At 47.4% G+C, this 27,838-nt stretch overlaps 1 protein-coding gene across 2 annotated transcripts; it reads left to right on the forward strand.

Annotated features, from left to right (window-relative positions):
* The first annotated feature begins 730 nt into the window (after nt 1-730).
* On the forward strand, nt 731-27,838 carry Tpm4 (tropomyosin 4). 2 transcript variants are annotated; one of them, XM_004665959.2, is made up of 9 exons: nt 731-844; nt 7,884-8,009; nt 12,772-12,905; nt 18,323-18,440; nt 20,907-20,977; nt 22,428-22,503; nt 23,197-23,259; nt 23,342-23,411; nt 26,502-27,838. In XM_004665959.2, the coding sequence occupies exons 1-9, from the start codon at nt 731-733 to the stop codon at nt 26,582-26,584; spliced, it is 855 nt and encodes a 284-aa protein (XP_004666016.1). In that variant the 3' UTR covers nt 26,585-27,838. The 2 variants fall into 2 exon arrangements, with proteins under 2 accessions (XP_004666016.1, XP_004666017.1); XM_004665960.2 differs by lacking the exons at nt 731-844; nt 7,884-8,009 and adding an exon at nt 8,272-8,468.

A 27,838-nucleotide genomic window follows, 5' to 3' on the forward strand; every position in this document is an offset into this window, starting at 1 on the left:
AAGTTCTAGGAGGCTGAACTTGGCCAACCATAATGTTTAAATCCTATGAAAGACCTCCCTCCCCGGAGGGATCCTGACTGGAAAAATATGTCTGGGGCACTAGGCAAGAGATAAGAAGTCAGATCATCTTGGATTTCTAGCAAGTGCAAACTTCCCTGTGCCTTTCACCTTCAGGGGTCTAATTATCCTAACTCTACTCCCCTCTCAAATGGATACAGACAGGACCCAAAGGGGACAAGAAACAAGACCAGGTAACTCCCCAAATCTGGGACCAGGACTCTAAATCCACCCACAAGCTTATTTCATTTTTCCCAACCACAGATAGATAAAATGATCCTGCCATGTACAACCCTGCCCTCAAACAGTGTCACTGGGCTTCCTGAGACCGCTCTGTGCCCACAGACCCATGTGGGACCCAGACCTGTGTCACCAGGTTAAAAATGGAAACTGCTCTGGCCTTCATTTTTAATTTTTTTTTAAAAAAGAAAATCCTTGGCCCAAATAAGGCAAGGGCTGCGGGGCCTGTTGAGGCAGCCAAGTCCTCTTGAGCAAGCAAGTGGTGGCTGGCCCAACAGCCAGGCTTGGGCCTCTTCCAAGACTCGCCCCACAGAAGGGCAGGGCCACAACCAGCTTGGGCCTATAAGGCCTGGTCTTCCACTTTCTGCCAAGTCCCAAGCCCCAGCTGCACCCCCAGTCACAGCCTCGCACCCACATCCCCAAGCAGCCAGCCATGGAGGCCATCAAGAAAAAGATGCAGATGCTAAAACTGGACAAGGAGAATGCCATTGACCGTGCTGAGCAGGCTGAGGCGGATAAGGAAGCTGCGGAGGAAAAGTGTAAGCAGGTGAGGGCCTCCACTGCGCTGAGCTGCTCCTGAACCACCCAAGACCTCTCTGTGCTGGCTTTGTCTACAGACTAAAGCAGGAAGAGCCCTGGTTCCTCACCACTGTGCAGAGGGTAGGAGGCTGTGCTTTGGCATGGACAGGGTGAGGGGACCTCCCTGTTTGCTAAGGAGTGTCCCTGGCTGGTTGTGGAGAGTAACAGGATATCCACTTTAGCAGGTTCAGGAGTTTCAGAGGAAGTTTGAGAGAAAATGAGAAAGAAGGATGGGGTATTGTAAGTGACTGTGATGTGAGACTCAGGGCAACTGAGACACATGATACACCTGTGTGTCTTCACATAGCTGTGAGCATGTCAAGAGAAGGGGCAGCTGGGGCACAGCCTGGAAGCAGACTGGAGTCTGCTGTGTTTGTGAGTCTGTGTGTGTGCATGAACATGGTGGGATAGTGTGCTTCTGGGCGAGGGAATGGTTGTGAGCATCTGTGCAAAAGTTTGCTGGCCAGTAATTATATGTGTTTGTCCAGATCATTGTGTGTTGGTACCAAGAACATGGTGTTAGGGTGCTTGCCATGGGGCTGGAGATCGGGCTCAGGGGTTAAAAGATATGTGTCAGGATGACTGTTTCTGGACTATATGTATGTGTTACCATATCTTACGTGGGTGTCAGGACATGTGCTTCCCATGTATCAGGTTGCCTATATTCCATGGTGTGTGTGTATGATGACGTGTCAGTGTTGGTGACCCATTGGCTCCAGCTGTGACAGCAACCTACAGACAGTGCCTGGGTGTAGTTTGTGGGGTAGACTGTGAACCACAGCAGGGTAACCAGGTGAAATCTGGGGCCAGGGCAAGAGGGAGCTGAAAACCCACGCATGTCAATATCTGGGGACTCCACTGCTGTCCCTGCATGAAGCTGGCTGGGAGTGGGGGTGAAGAGCTGTTCCCGACAGGACAAAGAAACCAGTTCTACTCCTGCTAGCCCAGGACCCAGGATAAGTTAGGCATTTTGGAGAACAGACTCTGGAAAGGTGCTGGGGAGTGAGGGGACAGTGGCCCAAGTGGAGCCCTCACAGGCAGCAGCTGTGGCTTGCATAGAGCAAGTCATCTGACGTCCAGAGCTGCAGGTGGGAGGAAGCTCTGCTCAACCTCCAGTGCCCTGCTGTCACCTGCCAAACATCTGAGGCCTCAGATAAGCCCCAGCACCCCCCACCCCCGCCAGGATGGTGACATGAGTGTTCAGCCCTGCCCAGGCCAGGCACCAGCTCAGAAGGCAGTGTGTCACTGTGTGCCCAGGGACAAGCCACCTCACCTCTGTGTGCCTCCATGGCCACCAGTGTGAGGTGGGGTAGCACAGAGCCACCTCCCTGTCTGCATGGGACACTCAGAGGTGACTATGCAAGTGTAACCCTTGGCCCAATGCCTGACACAGAGTAAATGCATGGATGTAAGATTATTTCCTGCCCCACCCTACTTCCCCTTTGGGCTTGCCCATCCCCCTCTGTCCTGGGGCTGCTGATAGTCTATGACACATCCCTGTCTGCTAGCTCCATCCCTGTGCTCCTTGACATACTGTCCCCTCCTCCTTCCCAGTGCCCCTTCCTGACAAACACAGCCACTCATCCTGGTCATGCATTTCTATACATCACTAAGCCTTCCTCTTAAGGGGCATGGCTTGGAAGTCTGAGCAAAGCAAGTCTGTTGCTCCCCGTCTCACTAAATTGTGAGTGACTGATGTAAATTAATCTCACTAGGAACTACTAGCTGACCAAAAAGGTAGAGACAGACATGGGCTCCAGCCTCAGGCTGTACTTTTTTTTTTTCATGTGCATGTGTGTACTATGTGTGGTGTGGTGTATGTAGTGCATGCACATGTATGGGTAGATGCAGCATGGAACACTTGAGGAGGCAGGAGGACATCAGGTGCCCCTTTCATTGAGCATCTGCATGTTTCCTTGAGACAGAGGCTCTCCACTGATTCCAGTGCTTGCTTTGCTGTGTGGTGGTGATTTAAAAAAAAAAATCTTTTAAAAAATGTATCTATTTGAGAGAGAGAAAGAGGCAGAGAGAGAAAGGGAGAGAGAATGGGCATGCCAGGACTTCTAGCCACTGCAAACAAACTACAGATGCATACACCACCTTGTGTATCTGACTTCTGTGGGTACTGGGGAATCGAACCTGGGTCTTTATGTTTCACAGGCAAGTGCCTTAACCACTAAGCCATCTCTCCAGCCCCTCCAAAAAAAGTTTTAATTGATATATTCCATAAGTATAAACAATAAGCCATGATAATTGCCTCCCTCCACTCCCATTCTCCTTCTCTCAAATCCACCCTCCATCAAATCCCCTCCTTCACCCCCCCAAATTAATATTATTTTGATGTCATCATCTCTTTCTCCTATTATGAAGATCTTGTGTAGACAGTGTCAGGTACTGCGAAGTCATGAATATCAAGGCCATTTTGTGTCTAGACGATTTCACTGTAAGCAGTCCTACCTTTCCTTTGGCTCTTACATTCTTTCCATCCTCCACTCTTCTGAAACGGACCCTGAACTTTGGAGGGTGTGATATCTCAGTGATGAACACTCCACTGTCATGTCAAGCACTGTCTCACTGTAGCCCAGGGTGACCTGAAACTCACTCTGTAGCCCAGGCTAGCCTTGAACTCACAGTCATCTCCTACCTCAGCCTCCTGAGTGCTGGAATTAAAGGCGTGCACCACAACTCTGCTATTTTTTAAAATTGTTGTTGCCCCCAACTCCCCCCCAACCCCAGCAATTCTCTGGTTTTCACTCTCTGATTTTGGGGTACATTCTTGCATCCCTCTGAACTCTCAGTGTGCTCACCTTATGAAATGAGGGAAAATGATGCTTTCAAATGGCCAGGCATGGAACCCAACATCCCCAGATCCCCAAACAGAAGCCAGGGCCCCAGATGCTGGCAATCACTCGTCTGGTTATGGAAGCTAAAAGGTAGTGGTAGACATGGACTCAATTTGCCTTGAATACCTTAAACTGAAAGGGGGCAGAAAGAGTGGGCCAGGAGCAGCCTGGACTCCCAGAATCCTTCAGTACCATCCTCAGCCATGAGTGTCCAGTGTCAGAGCGGGACAGAGCCTCAGCCTGTCTGCTTCCTGTCTGTTCCCCTCCCAGTACGCAATATCTGCCATCACTGGCCTCTGACCCCACATCCTGCCTCAGCCTTGCACTAAGGCCTCACTACACTTTGTGTTACATGACCATTTTCATGCAGAGTAAATTGAGGTGCAAAGAAGGACAACTTGCCAGCACACAGTATGTGCACAGAAAGGAGCTGATATGATTTCTGTCAGTCATTTTCACACCCACCTTTTGCCACTAGAGACTTTGGAGGTGTCATTGATTTAGTCAATAAACTTCCTTGGGCCAGGGCTATAGCTCAATTGGTAGAGAGCTTGCTGAACATGCACAAAGCCCTAGGCTCATTCTCAGCATTGCATAAGCTGGGCATGGTGACACATGCCTGTAACCCAACACTGGGTAGGTGGAGGCAGGAGGATTAGTTCAAGGTCATCCTGGGCTACATGACCCTCTATGAATGTTTACATTCAATAAACCCAATGTTGCCAAATCTGCTGTTGTGGGGCTGGGAAGATGGCTAAATGAATAAAGTACTTACCACACAAGCATGAGAACCTGAGTTCAGATCCCCAGAACCCGTGTAAAAACGACAGGTGTGCCACTGCACGTCTGTAATCTCAGTGCTGGGAAAGTGGACACAGTAGGATCCCCGTGGCCACTGGCCAGCCAGTTCAGCTTAATCAGTGAGCTCCATGCCAGTGAGAGACCATCTCAAGAAGGTGGACAGCATTCCTGGGGATGACACTGAAGGTATCTTCTGGCCTCTGCTCGCATGCACACATATAAAGAAAAAACAAGAAAAAAACTGCCATTTAATTTCTTTCAAGCTAAGAGGGCCCCATGCTGAGCATACAATAGATGTCAAGTAATGCTCTGGTCCACAGATCTAGAGGGAAGTTAGGTCCCCATCAAATCATAATGGCTGATAATAAACATGTTCAGGGTGGCCCTAGGGACATCAAACAGCCAGGCCTGACCTGCTTTCTGTTGTAACTAGTTTAGGATGCCTCAGTGACTTCAGCTGCTCCCTCAGTAGCAAGACACTGTGCAGACTCACAAAAGGCAAGCCTGGGGCAGGGTCCCTATAGTGACTGTGGCTGTGTGCATACTCAAAGCACTGAGGGAGGTACTTGTCTTGGGGATGAGCTTGGTCTAGGAGCCTTAAACACAGTAGCTTTCTTAACATATCTACTTTAAGAAGGAAAAAAATAGGCCAGGCGAGGTGTACATGCCTATCATCCTAGTTACTCCAGAGGCTGAGTGATGAAGATCTTGAGTTTGAGGCTAGCCTGGGATGCAGAGTAAGTTCAAGGCCAGTCTATGCAACTTAGGGAGATCCTGTCTCCAAACAAAAGAAAAAGGGGGGCTGGAGAGATAGCTTTGCGGTTAAGCGCTTGCCTGTGAAGCCTAAGACCCCAGTTCGAGGCTCGGTTCCCCAGGTCCCACGTTAGCCAGATGCACAAGGGGGCGCACGCGTCTGGAGTTTGTTTGCAGAGGCTGGAAGCCCTGGCGCGCCCATTCTCTCTCTCTCCCTCTATCTGTCTTTCTCTCTGTGTCTGTCGCTCTCAAATAAATAAACAAAAAATTTTTTAAAAAGGTAGAAACAAGCGTGGGTATGTAGCGCAGTGGTACAGTGTCTGCTAGTACGCATAAGTGCTTGGGTTCCCATTCCCAGCACCACAAACATAAAAATAAAGAAAAGCAGACCTGGCAAGAGGGCCCAGGCCATGGCTTTGTCTTGTCACCTCCTAAAGCCATAAAAACACACTACTCACAACCTCACCTAACCCTAACAATCTCCCAAAGCCTCCATCTCTAAATACCATCACCTTGGCGATCAGGGTTCCAATCTGAGCTTGGGGTGGAGGGAGACAAAAATATAGTATTTGATAGGTTCAGAAGAGCAAGATTCTAATTCTATGCTGGATAACCTAGGGAAAGTCAGTCTACCTCTCTGGGCCTCTAGTAGGACACTGAAGCCAGGGCCAGTGGGCAGTATTTGCTCCAACCATGGGTAAGATCAGAGCTGAAACCACAAGAAACACAAAATCAATGCAGTAGTGGACATGGCAGCCTCAGTGTCTCATGGGCATGGCAGCTTCCTGAGCTGACTGGGACAGGAATGGTGGGTGTGAGGGGAGGTGAAGTCTATAGTTTGTATCCCACAGATCTGAGCTCCTCAAACTGGAAGTGGAGGGCAGACCCTTAAGATAAATAGAACTAAAATTTGGAGACGATTTAGGGACATTTTGCGTGCGCATGTGTGATATGCATGTGTATATGCATGTTTGTTCAGGTGCATGTGTATGCATGCCAGTGGTCAATGCCAGAGTCTTCCTCAGTCACTCTACACCTTATTTGTGAGGTAGGATCTATCACTGAACCTGGAATTCACTAATTCAGCAAGACTAGCTAGCTAGCAAGACCCACTTCCCCAGTACTGGAAGGCATGTGTCACCTCCTCTGGCATTTTACATTTACATTCTTCAGATCCAAACTCAGGTCCTCATTTTTTTTTAATTTTTTATTTATTTATTTGAGAGCGACAGACACAGAGAGAAAGACAGATAGAGGGAGAGAGAGAGAGAATGGGCGCGCCAGGGCTTCCAGCCTCTGCAAACGAACTCCAGACGCGTGCACCCCTTGTGCATCTGTCTAACGTGGGACCTGGGGAACCGAGCCTCGAACCGGGGTCCTTAGGCTTCACAGGCAAGTGCTTAACAGCTAAGCCATCTCTCCAGCCCAGGTCCTCATTCTTGAACAGCAATAACTTTACCAGTTGAGCCATCCCCCCCCACACACACGGGACATTTTGTTTTGTTTTGTCTTTCAAGGCAGGGTCTCACTCTAGCCCAGACTCACTATGTAGTCTCAGGCTGGCCTTGAACTCACAAAACTCACAGTGATCCTCCTACCTAGGACTCCTGATTGCCAGAATTAAAGGCATGGACCACCACACCCTGCAGAGAGAGAAGGGGGTAGGAGAATGAATGAGAATGAGAGGAAATGGGTGCTCCAGGGCCTCTAGCTACTGTAAATGAATTCCAGAAGCATGCAGCACTTTGTGCATCTGCCTTTACGTGGGTACTGGCGAATAGTCATTTGGCTTTACAGGCAAACACCTTAACGGCTGAGCCATCTTTCCAGCCCCCAAGGGACATTTTAATTTGCAACAAATAGCTTGGACACAAAATGAAAGATTTAACCTGAATCTACAAAAAAAAAAAAAAAATTGGACTTTGAGAGTTAGTCTCTTCCAGTGAAGCCTGCAAAGTCCAACAGTGGGAAGATAGCTCTTAACACCTTACAATATTTTGGTGAAGCATTCTTGAGAACGACGCTTTGGACAGTAAGGAGCCAAAGCAAGTTCTGGGTAAGGACAGGCAGACTCATCAGAAAGTTTTCTGGCTGCCAAGTTGAAACACACAAGTATGAGAAAGCTAGGCTGAAGTGAGGAGGGGGCTCCACCAGGTTCCCTGATCACCAGGCAACGGCACCCCTAACATTAGAATACAAGGCAGCATCTTGCAACCTTGCTGGCAAACTATGCAGCGTATCCCAAGCGTACTGTATACAGCAGGCAGGTTACAGCTAGCATCTGGGACAACAGAAGGGTGTGAAACCCCCACCAGCACCACCATATTTAGTGGTGCATACTTACTGCTATTTGTATTGTTCTGAGACATGTAGCCCGTGTCTTAAACCCTTAAACTCACTATGTAACCAGGGCTGGCCTCAAACTCCTGATGCTCCTTCCTTGACCTGCCAAGTGCTGGGATAACAGTTGTGCACCACCTCAGTGGCTGCATGTATTTTACAGATGAGGAAACTGGGTCTGAGAGACTCTGCTGTGGAAGGGTCTTTTGCGAATACAGGGGCCACCCCTACGCCTCCAGGCTGAGGTGTCTTCCCTCTGGGTGTTCCCAGGTGGAGGACGAGCTGACGCACCTCCAGAAAAAGCTGGAAGGGACGGAAGACGAGCTGGACAAGTGCTTGGGGGACCTGAGGGACGCGCAGGAGAAGCTGGAGCTGACCGAAAAGAGAACCTCCGACGTAAGCGCGCTCTGCAGGCGGGAGGACCGGGGGGCGGAAGAGGCGCGCGAGAGAAGGCGGTGCCTCCGGGTGCTTTCTCCAAATAAGTCCCGAAAAGGGGCACTCTCCAGTGGGGCGGCCAGCGGTGTCGACGTCAGGCCCTCCCCCAGCGGTGCTGACGTCGCCGCCGGACCGGGTGACCTCATCGGCCCGACGGCCGCGGGACCGGGGGGCGGGGAGAGGCGGGGGCGGCCCCGGCTGGCCAAGGCTCGGCCCCGGGCGCGGCCGCCGCAGCTCTGTCTCGGGAGCCCAGCAGAGCCGAGCATCCTGCCGCGTGCGCCCCGCGCCATGGCTGGCCTCAACTCCCTAGAGGCGGTGAAGCGCAAGATCCAGGCCCTGCAGCAGCAGGCGGACGAGGCCGAGGACCGCGCGCAGGGCCTGCAGCGCGAGCTGGACGGAGAGCGCGAGCGGCGCGAGAAAGTGAGCGCGCCCGGCCGCCCGGCCCGCGCGCTCCTGACTCCCGCAGCCCGGGACGCCCGCGAGCGCGCGGCGGGAGGCGGGGGGCAGGGGCGCGAACCCGAGGGCCGAGGCGAGCGGAGCGGGCGGGAGGGAGGGACGCGCCCGGCTGCCATTGTCTGGGGTCGGGGCCAGCGGCATTGTGGGCCTCGGACGAGGGGCGCGGAGGCCGCGCTGACCTCCCTTCCCCCCCACCCCGAACTTTCCCAGGGGGTGCCGGCCGTGAGTCTGTCTCCGGTGGGGTACAGAAGTGGCCCGAGCCGCTCTCTGAAGCTGGGCTGTGTTGCAGGATTCCTGCCCTCCTCCCGTAGGCCCTCCAGCCGCCCCTGTTGGAGGCCTACTGTGCGCCACAGCTGGATAATAGCTTGGAAAGTGGAGGGAGGGGGCTTTCCCTTCCCCCTTTCGTCCTCTGGGACAAATGGTGGAAGCTCTGGGGCTGAAAACAGATCTGGGTCTTAATCCCTGTTTAGGTACTCAGTAGGTGCTCATTTCGTGTTTCTCTACCAAGAGTACTAGGAGAGGGCAGACAAAGTGAAGTGAGACTAGAGTTTCTTGTGAGCTCTTGATCGAAGCAAGTCAGAGCCAGCCACGGAGGTTTATGAGCAGGGGCTCATAAGGAAGTGTGCTGACCGGAGAGACTTGGGTTTGTCAAGACTCCGAGGCAAAGTAGGGGTGTGTGACGGTGGAAGCTCAGGGCTCCCGAAAGCTGCCAGGCCAGGTGAGTTGGCATTGTCAACTAACAGCTGTGGGACAGCCCAGGAGCCGGCTGAGGTCTTCCCAAGGCGGCTTTGGCTTCAGCAGTGGCCTGGGTTGAAGTGGTTAATCCTGTAAGAACTGCTTTGGCTGGAGGAAGCTTTAGTAACCCGTGGAAGATTCAAACAGTCTGGCGTCTTTCACGCACATAACCTCTGGTCGCACCCCAGGCATCTCTTTGGAGGACAATTTTGCTCCTAAACAGCTCTCCGTCTTCAAGCAAGCCAGGAATGGGACAGTCCAGTGGGCGGAGGTGGGATGCTTTTGGAAAGTTCAAGACTTCTTTAAAAAATTCACAAAACGTGCTTCCCTGAGTTTGAAGAAGGAATGCCTGAAGTTGATTTCAGGGCATAGGAACTGAGACCAGAAGGGGCAGAAAAATCCAGACTGGGTAGACAGCCAATAGACAGCGTGTGGCAAACTTCTGGGCCTGTGTCCCAACAGCTGGTTTCATTTAGATTTTTGTGTGATTAACCCGACATCTTCCTGTTCTTTGGCCACAAGTATCTAGCAAGCCTCTTTTACCTTATAAGGGAATTCCCTTTGTAGCATGTGGAAGGCTTTGATTGCAGGAAGAGGCGGAACCTAAAATGACTGGCAGTTTTTCCAAATTCTATATGTATGTGCAGTTTGTACATATATGTGAGCAGCTCAGAGTTCTTTCCCTTCCAGAAGAAATCTACCAGGAACATAGTTACCAAGGATTTAGGTTTTGCCCATCAGGCACTGCTCACTTTGTTCTTTTGAGACAAGTCTTTTGAATGAAGAGCCTCAGTGGGATTGTGAAAGTCCTGGCTGGGCGTGGTGGTGCATGCCCATAGTCTCAGAAAAAGATAGATGAAGCCCAGGAGTTGAGAAAACACTTAATGCACTTATGGGTGTCTCCTCTCTGGATGTTTCTAGAAGATGAAAAAAACTTCCTGGTTTTTCTGTGTGCTACAGACAACCTAATCTCGGGTTTTGTTGTTGTTTTGTCTGCTCTATAAGATGAAGTTGGGGATGACCATATTCTCTCATTTTAGAAAATCTTTGTCATGAAGGGAAGAAGATAGCCTGGCTTCTCTGCCCCTCACTTCCTTTGGTTGAGCGCCACTTCCCCACCCCTCTCTCTCTTTTTTTTTTTTTTTTTTTTAATGATATAAGAGTTCACCGTGTGACCCAGGTTGGCTTGGAACTCTTGGTCCTTCCTGACCCTGCCTCCTTAGTACTGGGTTCATAGATGTATGACACCATGCCCTGCCAGTGAGTTCAGTTTCACTCAATTCTCCCATGTGGCTATTCTTGGGGAAATGGCCTGGCCTCCAACCTCCTCCAGGACCCAGGGCAGATGCCAAAAGGAAGGGATTCAGCTCTTAGTCACTGGACAAAGCCTTTCAGTGTCCTCGGCTATAAAACAGGTGAGGTATGTGAAGATTTAAATGAAATAAAACCTTAGCCAGAAGAGCTACTCCTCTTCTGTCTTTCCACAGGGTAGGGACAAGCCTTGCCTCACCCTTGGGCACAGCACTCAGTCATATGAAGAGGTCAGGCTTTTAGGAGAGTGATGTAATTTGCCCCAGGCCACATGGCTACCTATGACAAAGCTGGGATTCTGACTCCAGAGTTCCTGGTTTTACACACTCTACTTCTTTTTTTGTTGTTGTTCATTTTTATTTATTTATTTGAGAGTGACAGAGAGAGAAAGAGGCAGAGAGAGAGAGAATGGGCGCGCCAGAGCTTCCAGCCACTGCAAACGAACTCCAGACGCGTGTGCCCTCTTGTGCATCTGGCTAACGTGGGTCCTGGAGAATCGAGCCTTGAACTGGGGTCCTTAGGCTTCACAGGCAAGCGCTTAACCACTAAGCCATCTCTCCAGCCCCACACTCTACTTCTTTCCCTGTAGGTGAAAGGCCTTTAAAAAGCCAGTAACGGGGCCACAGTGCCACTGCGGTCAGACTGCTTGGTGAGCACATCCATCCCCAGCACCACTCCCCAAAAAAGCCAACAACATTAAGACATTTCTCTGGTCCCTGTAGCTCAGTTTTTTGTTTTTTGTTTTTTCCTTTCTCATGCATTTTGGTTCCATCATCTCTGAGCCAAACTTAACTAAGGAGGGTTTTTTTGATAGTGCTGCTCCCTGCATGCTTGCTAATTGGTGCCTTCTGATTTTATATTTGATACTGCTTAGATGTGTGAGAGCAGACTGTGGGCCATGGTGATCCGGGTTCCCTGTGAAGTCATTCAATTCCCATCTGTCAGTGCATGTTTCCTTTTCAGAGCAGAAATTATTGGGTCTTATCTTAATATTGGGTCTGTTTTGGGTTGCTGGAAAGGCCAGCATCTTTACCGCATCCTGTGGTGTGCTTGTCTCTCTTCATGCATTTGTTCTTCTGTAGCCAAGGCTGTCCCCACCTCACCATCCTCCTGCCTCAGCTTTCCAAAGTGCTAGGATGATAAGACCATGTCTGCTCTTTATTGTCGCTATTACTATCTTCTTTGGCACATGCTAGCCTCACATATTTGTCTCTCTTCTGTGTTAATTTAGCTGTCATCTGTTATTAAATGGCAGGTGTCCCCTAAATCTTTCAGAAAGATGAAACTAAACTTTTGTGTTCTCTAGAGAAGCTAGTTGCCGTAGTACATACTGGTATTGCCAATTACTGGAGAGGCTGAGGCAGGAATATCTTTGGCAAGGAGTTGGAAGCCAGCTTGGGCAACATAGCAAGATATTGTCTCAAGAATAAAAAAAAAAAAATTAGGGCCAGGTGTGGGTGGCACGCACTTTTAATCCCGGGAGGCAGAGGTAGGAGGATCCGCATGAGTTCGAGGCCACACTGAGACTCCATAGTGAATCCCAAGGTCAGCCTGGGTTACAGTGAGACCCGATCTCAAAAAACAAAAAGAAAAGAAAAGAAAGAAAGAAAGAAAGAAAAACAACAACAACAAAAGAGAATAAAAAAAAAAATAGACTGGACGTGGTGGTACACGCCTTTAATCCCAGCACTTGGGAGGCAGAGGTAGCAGGATCGCTGTGAGTTTGAGGCCAGCCTGTGAATAGTGAATTCCAGGTCAGCCTGAGCTAGAGTGAAACCCTACCTTGAAAAACAAAAAAGAATTTAAAAAACAAATCAAGTTCCAATCCAGATGAGTGTAAATTCTATACAGCCCGGATTCCTTGGGGGGAGGGGTGCTTCAGCAGGGAAATCATGGAGGTGAGGGGAAGGGCTCCTGCTACCGCTGGCTGGCATGTCACTTCTTTTTTTTTAATTTTTAATTTATTTATTTATTTATTTGAGAGCAACAGACACAGAGAAAGACAGATAGAGGAAGAGAGAGAGAATGGGCGCGCCAGGGCTTCCAGCCTCTGCAAACGAACTCCAGACGCGTGCACCCCCTTGTGCATCTGGCTAACATGGGACCTGGGGAACCAAGCCTCGAACTGGGATCCTTAGGCTTCACAGGCAAGCGCTTAACTGCTAAGCCATCTCTCCAGCCCTGGCATGTCACTTCTTAGCTGACTTTTCCTGACTCCTAGGCTGAAGGAGATGTGGCCGCTCTCAATAGACGCATCCAGCTGGTGGAGGAAGAGTTGGACAGAGCTCAGGAACGGCTAGCCACTGCCCTGCAGAAGCTGGAAGAGGCAGAAAAGGCTGCAGATGAGAGTGAGAGGTAAGGATGCTTTGAACCTAGGGACATCCACAACTGCTTCTGGAAATTTAGGGATGGAATCAGGCATTGTAGTGCATGCATCCTAGCACTGAGGAAGTAGAAGAGGATCCAAAGTTCAAAGGTAGCCTCAGCTGCATAGTGAGTTCCAGACCAGCCTAGGCTACATGAGACTTTATCTCAAAAAAGGGGTGCTAAGCTGGGCATGGTGGTGCACGCCTTTAAGAGGTAGGAGGATCGCCATGAGTTTGAGGCTACCCTGAGAGTACATAGTGAATTCTAGGTCAGCCTGAGCTAGAGTGAAACCCTACCTCGAAAACCAAAAAACAGGGGGGTTGCTTAGGAAGATTCATTGGTGAGTAAGAGCACTTGCTATGCAAACATAAGACCTGAATTCAATTCCCAGCACCATGTAAAAAACCAGGTGCAAGCCAGGCGTAGGTGGTAATCCCAGCACTTGAGAAGCAGAGGTAGGAGGATCACTGTTGAGTTCAAGGCCACCCTGAGGCTATAGTGAATTCCAAGTCAACATGGGCTAGAGCAAGACCCTACCTTGAAAAAAAAAAATGTGGCCATGCTGCCTGTAACCCTGGTGCTAAGAGAAGTGGAGACAGGAGAATTGCTGAGGTTCCCTGTCAGCCAGTCTAGATAATAAACTCCAGGTTTGGAGAGAGACACACCCCCCATCTCAAGGAAATAAGACAGAAGAGAGTTCTAAAGGTGGACACCCAACACCTTCCTCTGGCTTCCACACACATCCCCATGGGGTACACACTGCACATGCACATACTACACTATACATACAGCAAATGAATGAATAAATAAAACTTAAATATTAAAATGGGTATGGAACTGATGACCTAGTGGTGAAAGTCAGCAATATCATACAAATATACATGTCCACATACAGATGTGCCACATGCTGAACAAACTATCACACCCAAGCCCAGCATGGTGATAAAGATGGTGTCTTTCCTCTCTCTCCTTCCCTTCCTTTTTTTTTTTTTTTCCTTCTCATTTTTGGTTTCCTTTTCTTACCTGTTTTCTTGAGGTAGGTTCTCTCTGTAGCCCAGGCTGACCTGGATCTCACTCTGTAGCTCCAGTTAACAGCAGTCCTCCTACCTTTGACTCCCGAGTGCTAGGATTGAAGATGTGTACCACCATGCCTGCCTTCTTTTTTATTTTTCTGAGACAGGGTCTCCCTATGTAGCCCAGGCAGGCCTTGAATTTCTAGCAATCCTCCTGCCTCAGTTTCCCATGTGTTAGGATGATAAGTTTGGTCTACCACCCCCTGGCTTGTTTTTCTTTATGGCAGCCATGAAAAACACCTTACAGCAAGCAGAGAAAAGCAAAAGTGGGCAGGTGTGGGGCTGTGAGAAGCCCGTGTTGGTGACTGCTTCCTCAGAAATTCACATGCCTCTCAGCCCTATTATAGGTACAGTCAAATCTTGGAGATGCTATGGAAAGAAATGAAATATTGGAATGGGTAATCTGCATAGATGGTGGTAACAGTGGTTGGTATTGGGCAGATTTGGGGCTCTGGATGGTGACAGCTCTATTTTGGGGATGTGCAAAACAGCCATCAATGTGCTTGCAGCCGAAAAGTGTCGCTCTGGTGGCATTCGTGCTGTGTTCAGGCAGGGGGAATCCATAATTGCTGTGTCTAGGCTTGGAGGGCTAGGGCAGACTGTGTGGTTCATAGAAGTACCCATCAAAAAATAAGGTGGGAGGCTAGAGAGATGGCTTAGTGGTTAAGATGCTTGCCTATGAAGCCTAAGGACCCATTTTTGACTCTCCAGATCTTATGTAAGCCAGATGCACAAAGGAGAGGCAAAGGCAAGGTCACACATGCCCACTAGGTGGAGTTCAATTTCAGTGGCTGAGGCCCTGGTGCACCAATCCTCCCTCTCTCACTCTCTCTCTCTCTCTCTCTCTTTAAAATAAATTAAAAGGTGGAGAGTGATTGAGGCTGGCATTTGAGGTCAACCTGTGGCCTCTACACACATACACACATTTATACAGACACATGCACCTATATGTGCTCACACATGCACACAAATAAACATAAGTAAAGTGAACCCAGGGAGCTTGGAGATTGACTCTACAAAGTTGTCTGTGTGGGAGTCTTCCCATGTAATGGAACAGCCAGGTTGCGGGGAGCAGGTCCTGTGGCAGGCTCCACTTTATCCCTTTAGTGGAGGGAAAGGGAACCTTAGAGCAGCTATGGGGAATGTGAACACTCCAGAACAAGGAGTTGATGGTGGTTCCTGGAGCCTGTGCTTGGTCAGACCAGCCTGGCCAGCTTTGTCACTTCGAGGACCTCCCAGTGTCAGGCCCAGTGAGCCTGGAAGGGCCACTTCTTGTTTGCATCACATTGCCACAGGCCTTTGGTCACTCCTTTGTTGGAGACCCTTTCTTCAATAGAAAGAACTCTATACTTGGAGTTGAAGGCTCTAGGCCTGTCACAGGCACATCCCAAGTGGCCCTGGGCACATCACTTCTATATCCTGAGTGTTACAAGCGACCTTCTAATGATAAAATCCCAGCAAGCTTGTTCATGGGCTTGAGGCCAAGCCTTTATGCTGATGTGAAGGATGTCTTGACTGAGAACTGAGAATGATAGTGACAGCCAAGATGAAAGTATTCACTGGATAAAAAGAAGTAGCAAGACTGACACACCAGTCTATCGCCCTGGGTTGTCCTCCTCCTTGGAGACCCATGACCTTGTGAATTTCACCCCAAGCAGTGGGGCCAGAGCAAGCTCATTCCAAGCAGGGAGAGTTGTTGCAGCTGTGGTGTGTCCAGTTTGGTTCAGGCCTTCCTCATCCCTCACCTGACTGGTACAATTTTGGTCTTCCTTCTCCAAAAATACTTGGGAGCAAATGTGCTTCAGATTTCACTCTTTTCCGGGTTTTGGAATATTTTCATATACATGATAAGATTACCTTAAAGATGGAACCTAAGTCTGAACGTGAAATTCATTTGTTTCACATACATATACACATAGCCTAAAAGTAATTTCACATATGTCTAGTGTGCCTGTTTTTGCCTTGTGTGTGTATTCATGTATGTGAGTGAATTTGCACGCGTGCCACAGTGTGCTTATGGAAGTCAGAGAATAACTTCAAGTGTCAATTCTTGCCTGTTGCCTTGTTTGAGAAATGGTTTCTTGTTCACTGCTGTGATCGCCAGACTATTTAGCCTCTGGACTTCCAGGGGCTTCTCTGGTCTCCCTCCTTGTGTAGGGTACTGTGATTTCAGAAGCCTACTACAGTGCCCAGCTTTACATGGGTTTGGGGGCTCTGAGCTCAGATATTCATGCTTAAGTGTCAAATGCTTTATCCACTGAGCCATCTCTCCAGTCTGATTGTTTTGTTGCTGTTTGTATGGTTTTTGTTTTTCAAGGTAGGGTTTCACTCTAGCTCAGGCTGACCTGGAATTCACTATGTTGTCTCAGGGTGGCCTTGAACTCATGGTAATCCTCCTACCTCTGCCTTCCAAGTGCTGGGATTAAAATCATGTGCCACCACGCCCGGCTTATTGTTTGTATATTATATTTGCTTATTTGTGGGAGACAGGGTCTTTCTGTAGTGCCCAGGATAGCCTCAAACTTACAACCCTCCACCTTCAGCCTTCCAAGTGCTAGGATGACAAATGGATACCATTACACCAGGCTTCTCCAATTCTTGCCTCACTTTTGGATAAGCCTGATGTCCTTGTTACCTGTACTAGGAAACTCTGGGCCTGCCCCTCAGGCACCCCCACCCACTTCTCTTCACATTCTGTGTCACTACATGGTGGCTGATGATGTGCAGACACACCTTGTTGAGAAGAATCTGAAATAAGAGCTATGCCATTTATTAGCTCTCTGTAACCTTAACCTTTCTCTGTACCTTGGTTTCTGCATCTATAAAGTGGGTATATGGACCCACATTGTGGGGCGGTTGTAAATGGTAAGGTATTTGGAAGTCTCTGGTGGTTAGTAAAGATGAAAAGTCGGGCATAATGTCTTAATGACTGTTATTTCAGCAACCAGGAGGCTTGAGGCAGGAAGATCTAGAGTTCAAAACTAGCCTGGACCACATAGTTTGAGGCCAATCTGGACTACACAGCAAAAGCTGACTTTTTTTTCAGTGTACATATGTGCTATGTGTCATATATGCACATGTGTATACAGATCCTTGAGCTCCATACGTTCAAGTTCAGAGGCCAGAGGAAGGCATCAGGTGTCATCTTCCATTCTTCCTTATTTCCCTAAGACAGAGTCTTACACTGAACCTGGATCTGTTTTTCAGTGAGCCTGTCTGACCAGGGAGCCCCAGTGTCCTTTCTGTACCCTAGTCAGTGTTAAGGTTGTAGGCATGTGTGGCCATGCCCAGCTTTTTATGTTGGTGCTGGGGCTCAAACGGGTCCTTGTCATGCTTCCATAAAAAGCATTCTCCCCTTCTGAAACATCTTTCCAGCTCCCCCCCAAAAAAAACAAAAAGCAAAAAAACCCTAAAGGGTTGGGGTTGCAACTCAGTTGGTAGAATGCTTACTTAGTATGCACAAGGACCTGGGTTCAATCCCCAACCTCACATGAAAACCTGCCGGACATGGTGGCACATGCCTTTAATCCCTGTGAGTTGGAGGCCACCCTGAGAATAAAGAGTGAATTCCAGGTCAACCTGGGCTAGAGTGAGACCCTGCCTTGAAAAACCAAAAGCAAAACAAACAAAAAAACAGCATTGGTGGCACATCACTATAATCCCAGCACTTTGGAGTCGGAGGTAGGCAGGTTAGAAATTCAAGGTCATCCTCAGCTATATAGCAAGTTTGAGGCCAGCCTGGGCTGTAGGAGACCCTGTCTCAAAAAAACCCAAAGAGGGCAGGGCATAGTAGCCCATGCCTTTAATCCCAGCACTCAGGAAGCTGAGGTAGGGGAATCACTGTGATTCCAGGTCAGCCTGGGCTAGAGTGAGACTACCTAGGTCAGGGAGGAGGTACCTAAAAAGGGCTAGAGAGATGGCTTAGCAGTTAAAGGCGCTTGCTTACAAAGCCTGGCAGCCCAGGTTTAATTACCCAGTCAGTTCTCAAATAAAGACAGATACACAAAGGGTCACATACGTCTGGAGTTTGTTTGCAATGGCAAGAGGACCAGGTGCACCCATTCTCCTCTCCCCCTACCCCTACTTGCAAATAAGTAAAAAAATTTTTTTCCTTTGGTTTTCCGAGGTAGGGTCTCACTCTGGCCCAAGCTGACCTGGATTAAAGGTGTGCACCACCACAACTGGCTCAAATAAGTAATTTAAAAAAAAACCTACAGAAAAGGAAGTGCATAGAGGAATCTGGTGGCAAGTTTGGCAAGAGAAGGGTTTAGAGGACCAGTGGAGTAGAGGTGTGTGAGTGCTTGGCTCTAATGTCCAGCTTGCCCCTTACAGAGGAATGAAAGTGATAGAAAACCGCGCCATGAAGGATGAGGAGAAAATGGAGATTCAGGAGATGCAGCTCAAAGAGGCCAAGCACATTGCCGAGGAGGCTGACCGCAAATATGAGGAGGTGAGTGGGGCTGGCATATGGTGGAGGCCACAGGAAGCAGGAGGAAACAGAGCTGCCTATCAGAAGAATATTTGGGGCCGCCTAAAGGAAATCCTTGATTAGGTCAGCTATCCCTCTGTGTGAACATCTGTTTCTCCAAAGACAACCTCTTAGCTGGAAAACTGTTATCTTGCTTAGTGCCAAAATCCTGTGGCCACTTGGCTAACTTTCTGGGGAAACTGCCTGACTGGCCTTCTCACTTTTTATTTTCATTTGTATATGTGGGTGCATGTGGATGTGGAGACCTCAAGTCAACATTGGGAGTCTTTCTTATTATCCCTCTTATTTTATCTACTCATTTGCAAGTGTGCATGTGTATGTGTGTACCAGGGTCTTTTGCTGTTTCACAAGAATGGCTATCTGTGGAGAATTGAGCCAGTTCCAGCAGATTTTGTAAGTAAGTTCCTGTAACTACTAAGCCATCTCCCAAGGCCCTCAATCTTATTTTGGGGAGAGATTCTGTCACAGACCATACTGTTAACTGATTCAGCTATAACAAGCTAGTGAACCCCAGGGATCCTCCTGTCTTTGCCTTCCCAGTGCTGGGATTATAGGTGTGCCCTGCATTTTACATGGGGGCTAGGTCTGAACTCAGATCCTTACGCTTATACAGCATGTACTTTAACCACTGAGCCATATCCCCAGCCCCTATCTCACTCATTTTGTCCTTTTTTTAAAAAAAATTTTTTTTAATTTATTTATTTGAGAGCGACAGACAGAGAGAGAAAGACAGATAGAGGGAGAGAGAGAGAATGGGCGCGCCAGGGCTTCCAGCCTCTGCAAACGAACTCCAGATGCATGCGCCCCCTTGTGCATCTGGCTAACGTGGGACCTGGGGAACCGAGCCTCGAACCAGGATCCTTAGGCTTCACAGGCAAGCACTTAACCGCTAAGCCATCTCTCCAGCCCTCATTTTGTCCTTTAGCTGATTGTGTTGAGTCAGTTTAGCAAAAACTAGCCTGGCTCTTTGGAGACAAGGTCTCACACTATAGCTCATGCTAGACTGGAACTCACTATTTTGCCCAGACTGACCTTGGCCTCTTGACATCCTCCTTCCTCAGCTCCCCAAGTGTCAGGATTATAAGCATGAGCCGCCATACCTGATTTTTCTTTTATTTTGGAGACAAGTGTAGCCCAGGTGGCCTCTTCATAATCTTCCTGCCTTGGCTTCCCAAGTATGGTATTAAAGGTGTGAGCCACAATGTATGAGTGGTGGTATTGTAATTTTATTTTTATTTTAGAGAGAGACAGAGAAAATTGACCTGCTAGTCTCAACCACTAAAATTGAACTCCAGATGCTTGCACCACCTAGTGGGCATGTGCAGCCTTGCACTTGCCTCACCTTTGTGTGTCTGGTTTATGTGGGACCTGGAGAGTCAAACATGGGTCCTTAGGCTTCGCAGGCAAATGCCTTAACCACTAAATCATCTCTCCAGCCCTAATTTTATTTATTTATTTATTTACTTATTTGATTACTTTGTTGTTTTTTTTTTTGAGGTAGGGTTTCACTCTAGTCCAGGCTGATCTGGTTCACTATGTAGTCTCAGGGTAGCCTCAAACTCACAGTGATACTTCTACCTCTACCTCCCAAGTTCTGGGATTAAAGGCGTGAGCTACCACACCCAGCTAATTTTATTTATTTTTAAGACAGGCTTGGAACTCACCATCCTCCTGCCTCAGCCTTCCAAATGTGGGGATGACAGATGTACATCACCACACCTGGCTTCAGTCTTTCTTTGGCCTGCCTCCATGGTTTTACGCTTCTCCTTTGCATGCACTCGTGCCCTGAGAGAATTTTTGTTTTGTTTTGTTTTGTTTTGTTTTGTTTTGGCTGTTCAAGGTAGGGTCTCACTGTAGCCCCAGACTGACCTGGAATTCACTATGTAGTCTCAGGGTAGCCTTGAACTCATGGCGATCCTCCTACCTCTGCCTCCCAAGTGCTGGGATTAAAGGCAAGTGCCACTACACCAAGCCTGGGAGGGTTTTTTGCATGTATGTGTGTGTGTACATGTGTATATAAAAATGTGAGTGCACGTGTATGCTCATTCATGTGCCTATAGAGACTTGTGTTGGGTGTCTTCCTTAGTCACTTTCTACCTTAGTTATTGAGACAGGGTCTCTAGTTGGCCTGAGTTCACCAATCCAGCTAAACTAGCTGTCCAGCAAGCCCCAGGGATCTTCCTATCTCTGCCTCCATAACACAGGGAGGCACATGTCACCATACGTCAAAGTTTTCCTGGCTATTGGGGATCCCAGGTCATACTTGCATTGCAAGCACTTTACCCACTGAGCCATCTTCCTAGCCCCTGAGAGAATTTAGATTCCCTCTATGCCCCAGAACTGTTTGAGTAGAATAGACCAGCATCTTCATGGGGAGGGCATCCAGGTTATGAGGACTATCTCAGCAGGACTCTTCTGTCTTTCTAGGTAGCTCGCAAGTTGGTCATCCTGGAGGGTGAGCTGGAAAGAGCAGAGGAACGTGCAGAGGTGTCTGAGCTGTAAGTGGCCAAACAGGACTGATCAAGGCTGGGCTTAGCTCCTGGGCCAGAGGAGGGAGAGTTGGGTTTGGCTGTCACTGGGGCCTCTGCTCCAGTGAGTGGACATCAGAAGCTCATAGCTCATTCCTCCTCTTTACTTCCATGACTGAGAGATGGCCACTGTTTGTTCTTACTGCCCACATGTTCTCTTACCTCCAACACATTGAGAAATAGGATTAAAACTGAGGATAACAGGGAGACTCAGAACTTTCATTTTCCCAGACAAAGCTGATACACTTTCTTTCCATTTTTTTGTTTGTTTTTCTGAGATAAATTGAGAAAGAGAGAAACAATCAAACTCCAGACACATGTGCCACCTTATGCACATGCACAACCCTTCCGCATGCATCACCTGTGCGTGTGGCTTACATGGGATCTGGAGAATCCAACTCTCTTATCATTGTTTTTGTTTTGTAAGCTTTCTGGGTTTTGGATATAGAATCTCATGTAGGCCAGGCTGGTCTTGAACTCCTAATCCTTCTGCCTTTGATGCCTAAGAGCTCAGATTACATGAGTGTGCCAAAGTACCAGGCTCTATTGTTGTATTGTTTTCTTTTGGAGTTTCTCAGTGTCTACATAGGGGGAATCCCAGGTCAGTCAGTAACCTTGACTGGCCTGGAGTTCCCTATGTAGACCATGTTGGCTTTTACCTTGAGTGAATTCTTCTTCCTCTCGAATGCTGAGATTACAGATTACAGGTATGCACTACACAGCATTTGTGTGTGTGTATGTGTGTGTGAGAGAGAGATAGATAAGGTGTTACCTGGCCAGCCTGACCTGGAACTCCGGATCTTCCTGTCTCAGCCTTCTGAGTGCTGGGATGAATAGTGTGAGCCACCACACCCAGCCAGGCCATGTGCTCTTAACAGAACCCTCACAGTAGAAGACTGGTATCTCATGTTTCCTTGTTTTGCTTCTGAGGTCAGTGTTGGGTCCTGGCACATTCCTCTGAGGGTACAGAGGTGAAGAACTCAGCCAGAATCCCAGAAGTCCCAGAAAATAAAACTCCTCTCCCCTTGGCCTTAGATGAGGGACTCAGCTGCACAGAGCCCTGCAGTGCTGGGTGAGCTCTGGTTTCACAAATCAGATCCAGGCTTGCTTCCTCAAGTGTGGACTCTGACCGCCATCTCCCATCTCCTGCACTCACTCTCATTCTTACACCACCTGGAGACAGCTTCATCAGTCAGAGATTTCATAAGTCTCTGTAGCCTCAGCCCTGGCAGAAGCACAGAAGTGCTTTCCAAACTCTGCAAGTGCTTTCTTGCCCTGCCTGTGCCTAGTAAGAGAAGACTCTAATAAGCTCCCACAACAATATCTCAGAAAACTCCAGGAACACTTTCGTTCCCATATTCCTTTGGATGCTTTTGGTAGAGTACTTTTCTCCCTTTCAAAACTTCTTGTCTTTATGCAGAAAATGCGGCGACCTGGAAGAAGAACTCAAGAATGTCACTAACAACCTGAAATCCCTGGAAGCTGCTTCTGAAAAGGTAGTGATTGGCTTAGGTTGGAGGGGAACTTGTTAAATTTTGTTTTTTCTTTTTATTTTTTGTAAACATGAATTCCTTGGTTTTGTTCTTTTCCAAGGTACTGTGGCACATGCCAGGGCATCAGGAATCTGGCCTCTATTTGTTAGCAGTAGCTTTGGTGCCCAACAGTTGGGGATCTCCCCTGCAGCAAGGGCAGCCAGTGGCTAGATTCTGAGGTAGGCTTTGGGTCCTCTGCTATGGGGTCATAGTGCCATCTTTTTTCTCTACCTCATAGGACGATTGAGGTGGAGTGTGGGATTAGTATCTGGTAAAGCTCCATTTATAGGCATGTCCACCTGTTTTTTGTTTTTTTTTATTTTTTATTTTTGGTATTTTGAGGTAGGGTCTCACTGTCACCCAGGCTGACCTGGAATTCACTATTCCCAGGCTGGCCTCAAACTCATGGTGATCCTCCTACTTCTGCTTCCCGAGTACTAGAATTAAAAGCATGTGCCACCACGCCCTGGTTTGTTTGTTTGTTTTTGAGGTAGGGTCTCTCTCTAGTCCAAGCTGACCTGGAATTCACTATGTAGTCTCAGGCTGGCCTTGAACTCAAGGTGATTCTCCTACCTCTGCCTCCCAAGTGCTAGAATTAAAGTTGTGCACCACCATGCCTGGCTACCTCCTTTTTTAAAACTGTGATTTCTTCCACAGTATTCTGAGAAGGAGGACAAATATGAAGAAGAAATTAAACTTCTGTCTGACAAGCTGAAAGAGGTGAGTATGGTACCCCTAGCCAGTTCTGAGCTTCCCCAGAGCTGATCTGAAGGCAGCAGTGACCAACCTTCTTCTTCTCTAGGCTGAGACACGTGCTGAATTTGCAGAGAGGACGGTTTCCAAGCTGGAAAAGACCATTGATGACCTGGAAGGTATGGAATCACCATCTAAACACTTGTCGTGCCTCTCTGTATGTGACACATCAAAAGACAGTTGGTGAGCGAGAAAGGACTGAGTGGGGTTTTGTTTGCATCAGGAAAGGGAAGGGCAGAGTGAAGAAGTCTTTAGAGTATCTTTCCACTTGCTCATTTCAGGACATCAGGAATCAGAGATACCTTGCATTTTTATCACCCAAAGCTTATCATGGTATGCAAAATGGGAAATATAGAGACCTGTCAAGTCTGGTTGGGACCCCAGAACTAGGTAGGGTTCCTTGAAGTGGGTTCCAGTTTTAAATTTCAGTCCCATAGTTATGATGTAGCCCAGAAATTCCAGAAACGGGGTTTAAAATGAAGTGTCCAAGGCTGCCTGCCTCCTCCTAGAAGAGTGCAAAACATTTTCTTCAATCCCATATCCCTGTTTGGTTTGGGAAACAAGGTTTCTACATAGGGCAAAATGCCCCATTCCACAGGATAATCTTTGGACCCAGTGACACACTGAGACATAATCTGGGGCCAGTGATTGGTGGGAAGCAGTGCTGGCCATGTCTAGTCAAAAGGCTGTTTATGGCTAATCCCTGGCCAAACCATACTACTTAGAAATCACTCCATAGATCTTTGTTTTATACATGACATGACTTTCTCTTAGTTCATACTTTCTCACTTTTTTCCTCTTTTTATTGCTCATCTGTGGCATCCCATTCTGACCTTCATGTTCTGTCTCCTGTACCTCTCCTTCTGAAACCTCTTCCCCCAGAACCTCAGTACTGTAGACAGCTATATGCTCAGCTCAAGTACAAAGCTGTCAATAAAGAGCTGGACCATGCTGGGCGTGGTGGCGCACACCTTTAGTCCCAGCACTCGGGAGGCAGAGGTAGGAGGATCTCTGTGAGTTCAAGGCCACCCTGAGACTCCATAGTGAATTCCAGGTCAGCCTGGGCTAGAGTGAAACCCTATCTCGGGGGGGGGGGGGGGGGAAGAGCTGGACCATGCTCTCTGAGAGGCAGCACCATTCTAGCAGTTCTGAAATCTGCCTTCTCAGTCTGGTGCCTACATGCCTATGGGCTTCTGCAGTTTGCCTCCAATACTGTGTAAACAAGATGCAAGGACACCATTATGCCTAGGATTAAAACAGCCATTCCCAGAAGCTCCAACTGAAGGATGGATTACAGGATTTCATATTTTCCTACCAAAGAGTTAGGAACTAGAATTAGAGATGAAAGTGTATTAAGTCACCCATATCTAACACCAAAATGTCATATGTTCTGAAGCATTTCTCAAATCTCATGAAACATTTGAGATATGTTTAAATTATTATTTGGGCAAACACCGTTAGTCCCAGCACTTGGGAGGTTGAGGTAGGAAGACTGACATGAGTTAGAGGTCAGCCTGAGGCTACCAAAGAGTTTCAGGTCCTTGTGTGACACAAGCACAGAAGAATGGGCACTGGAATTATTGGAGTATTCCAGCTCTGCCTGCTCTGTTGTCATGGTGTGGCTTAGGAACAGGATAGAGAAGCTTCATATGGCTGTGACCACAGGGGAGACTGAAACTCACCAAAGTGCTGACTGGTAGTTACATAGTGGAGTATTCAGCACTGTGAGACATCTCCATCACACCATCTAAGGCTCAGGGACCATTGCAGAAGAGGTGGCAGAATGTAAGAGCCAAAGGAAGGGGAGGAGTGCTTTGTAATACTGTCTTCCAGACACAGAGTGACTGTGGCACTCATGACCTCATGGTGGCGGATGTTATCTGAATACCTGTATACCTGAATAATATAAAGGGGAAAAAATGATGGCATCAAAGTAAACCAGTTGGAAAGAAGAGATTCAGTGGAGGGGGAATTTGGGAGGGAGAAAAGGGTGGTGGGAGGGGACTATGATGATGATATATGATCCTTATGCATGGGAGGTTGTCAATAAAAAGTTAAAAACAGGGCTGGAGAGATGGCTTAGTGGTTAAGCACTTGCCTGTCAAGCCTAAGGACCCCGGTTCAAGGCTCAATTCCCCAGGTCCCACGTTAGCCAGATGCACAAGGGGGCGCATGCGTCTGGAGTTCATTTGCAGAGGCTGGAGGCCCTGGCGCGCCCATTCTCTCTCTCTCCCTCTGTCTTTCTCTCTGTATCTGTCGCTCTCAAATAAATAAAAAAATTTTTTTAAAAAGTTAAAAACATAGGGAGGGAATTACTATGGGATTTATTTTATAATCACGGAAAATGTTAATAAAAATTTTTTAAAAAGTTAAAACAAAAAATAAAATATTTGTAGTTTATCTGAACTTTGTTTTTGTGTGTGTGCAATATTGAGGTCTTATGCAGATAACAGTCACTGTAGGGTCATGAATGTAGTGGCCACTTAGTGTCTGGAAGATAGTATTTCCAAAGCACTCCTTCCCATTCTTTGTTACATTTTGTTACCTCTTCCACAATGGTCCCTGAGCTTTGGAGGTTGTGACAGAGATATCTCATTTAGTCCTGAGCACTCAACTGTTACTTCTCAGTACTTTTAGTTTTGAGTCTCCCCAGTAGTCACTGCCATCATAAGATCCTATGTAGCCCAGAATAGCCTTCAGTACATAGCTGAGGATAACCTTGTACTATTCTCTGCCTTCACTTTCCAAGTGTAAAAAATAAAGGTGTGTGCCACCAAGTTGAGCTCCAGTATCTGGCATTTTCTCTTATAATCCTGATTCTAAAATGTAGGTTATGTTCCATATTATTCTGTGGTGTTCACTTAAAACATAAAGTACGGCTGGAGGGATGGCTTAATGGTTAAGGCACCTTCCTGCAAAGCCAAAGGATCCAGGTTTGATTTCCCCAAAAACCACATAAGCCAGATGTACAAGGTGGCAAATGCATCTGGAGTTCATTTGCAGTGGCTAGAGACCCTAGTATGCCCATTCTCCCCCGCCACACACACACCTCTTTCTGTCAAATAAATAAAAATAAAAAACAATAAAAACCATAAAGTACTAAGTTGGGACTTTCACTGTGGCCATTTGAGGTTTGCAAACCTTTAATTTTCTCTTTATAAGATGTTTATTAATTCATCTTTCCCTCCCCTCTTCTTAATCCTCACCAGAAAAACTTGCCCAGGCCAAAGAAGAAAATGTGGGCTTACATCAGACACTGGACCAGACACTAAACGAACTTAACTGTATATAACCAAAAACACAACAGTCTTGTTCCAACAGCAACTCCAGAGCTCCATGTCTTTCTCTTCTCTTGTAAGAAGTTCCTTTTATTATTACATCTTTGCTTTGCTGGAAATGTCAAACAATGAATTCATGACCAAATATTTTGTATCAAACAAGCTTTGAGCACCAGTTAAATTTAATTACTTCCTTTTCAAGTAGCACCAGCTTCTTCAGCTGTTTTTATTATGTTGCATTTATTCCTAACATAGGCAGGACGATTCATGCTGAGCACACTGTCTTATAATTGAGGGCATTTGGCTCCTGGGAAATGGTTAGCCCCATACTTCCAAAAACTGGGTATGGTGTCTAGTCAAAGGTTGGTTGAAATTTTGAATATAACTTGTTCAGTCACTATTGGTGAAACTAGATGAAGCAAGGGAGCAACATGGAAAAATGGGTGGGGATTTTTCATCCAGAGCAAAAACAGAAATGGATTATTGTAGGAAATCATAAAGCAGTTAGATTAACCTAGTCGCACCAGGGCCTTCTCCACATTCCACCTTCCAGTAAATAATCATAATTACCTAAGTGTTTCCTGGATGGAGCCATCATGGCTCATCTATACTTTTTTTTTTTCATTCTAATGTTGTCCTTTGAAGATTTGTCTACTTTGAGATAAGCAGGAATATGAGTTCAATCCCATTCAAGTCAGCCATATCAAAAAGACTTCTGGCCATCAATTGAGCAAAAGTGCTATTCCCTCTGTCCCTCCCCCGCAAACAGATTTTAGACAGCAAAGTGTCTCTAGCAACAAAGTATAGAGAAAAGTTGGCTTAGCTTCATTACCATAGTTCAGGGAATGGCAAACTGAAAATGCACTTATCTAGAATTTTAATTACTTCTTATCTAGCTAATAAAAGGCCAAGAAACTCCTGATTAAACTGGATATGGAGTATTTTCTATGCAGAGGCTGCACATTTTGGCTTTGCTAAATTTCTGCTTTCTTGGTTAACATCTCAGTTGAAACATTCCATATTCCCCAGCAGGGTGGGGGCCAACTCAAGTTTACAATTCCTCTTAAAATTCATTCTTGCTTCTAGCTCATCTGAATCCCCAGCCCCTCACTCCTATTTATTAAGCATCATACTACCCAGGAGACAAACTAGCAAATTGTGCAGTTGAATAAAACCCACACTCTTCTTTAGATTCTTGCAACTGTATCATATGTAATAGTATGACTTTTTCTACATTTTGGTCCAATAAATTTTTACATAAACATCAA

Source organism: Jaculus jaculus, chromosome 1, assembly GCF_020740685.1.
Source record: "Jaculus jaculus isolate mJacJac1 chromosome 1, mJacJac1.mat.Y.cur, whole genome shotgun sequence".
NCBI classification, from domain to species: domain Eukaryota; kingdom Metazoa; phylum Chordata; class Mammalia; order Rodentia; family Dipodidae; genus Jaculus; species Jaculus jaculus.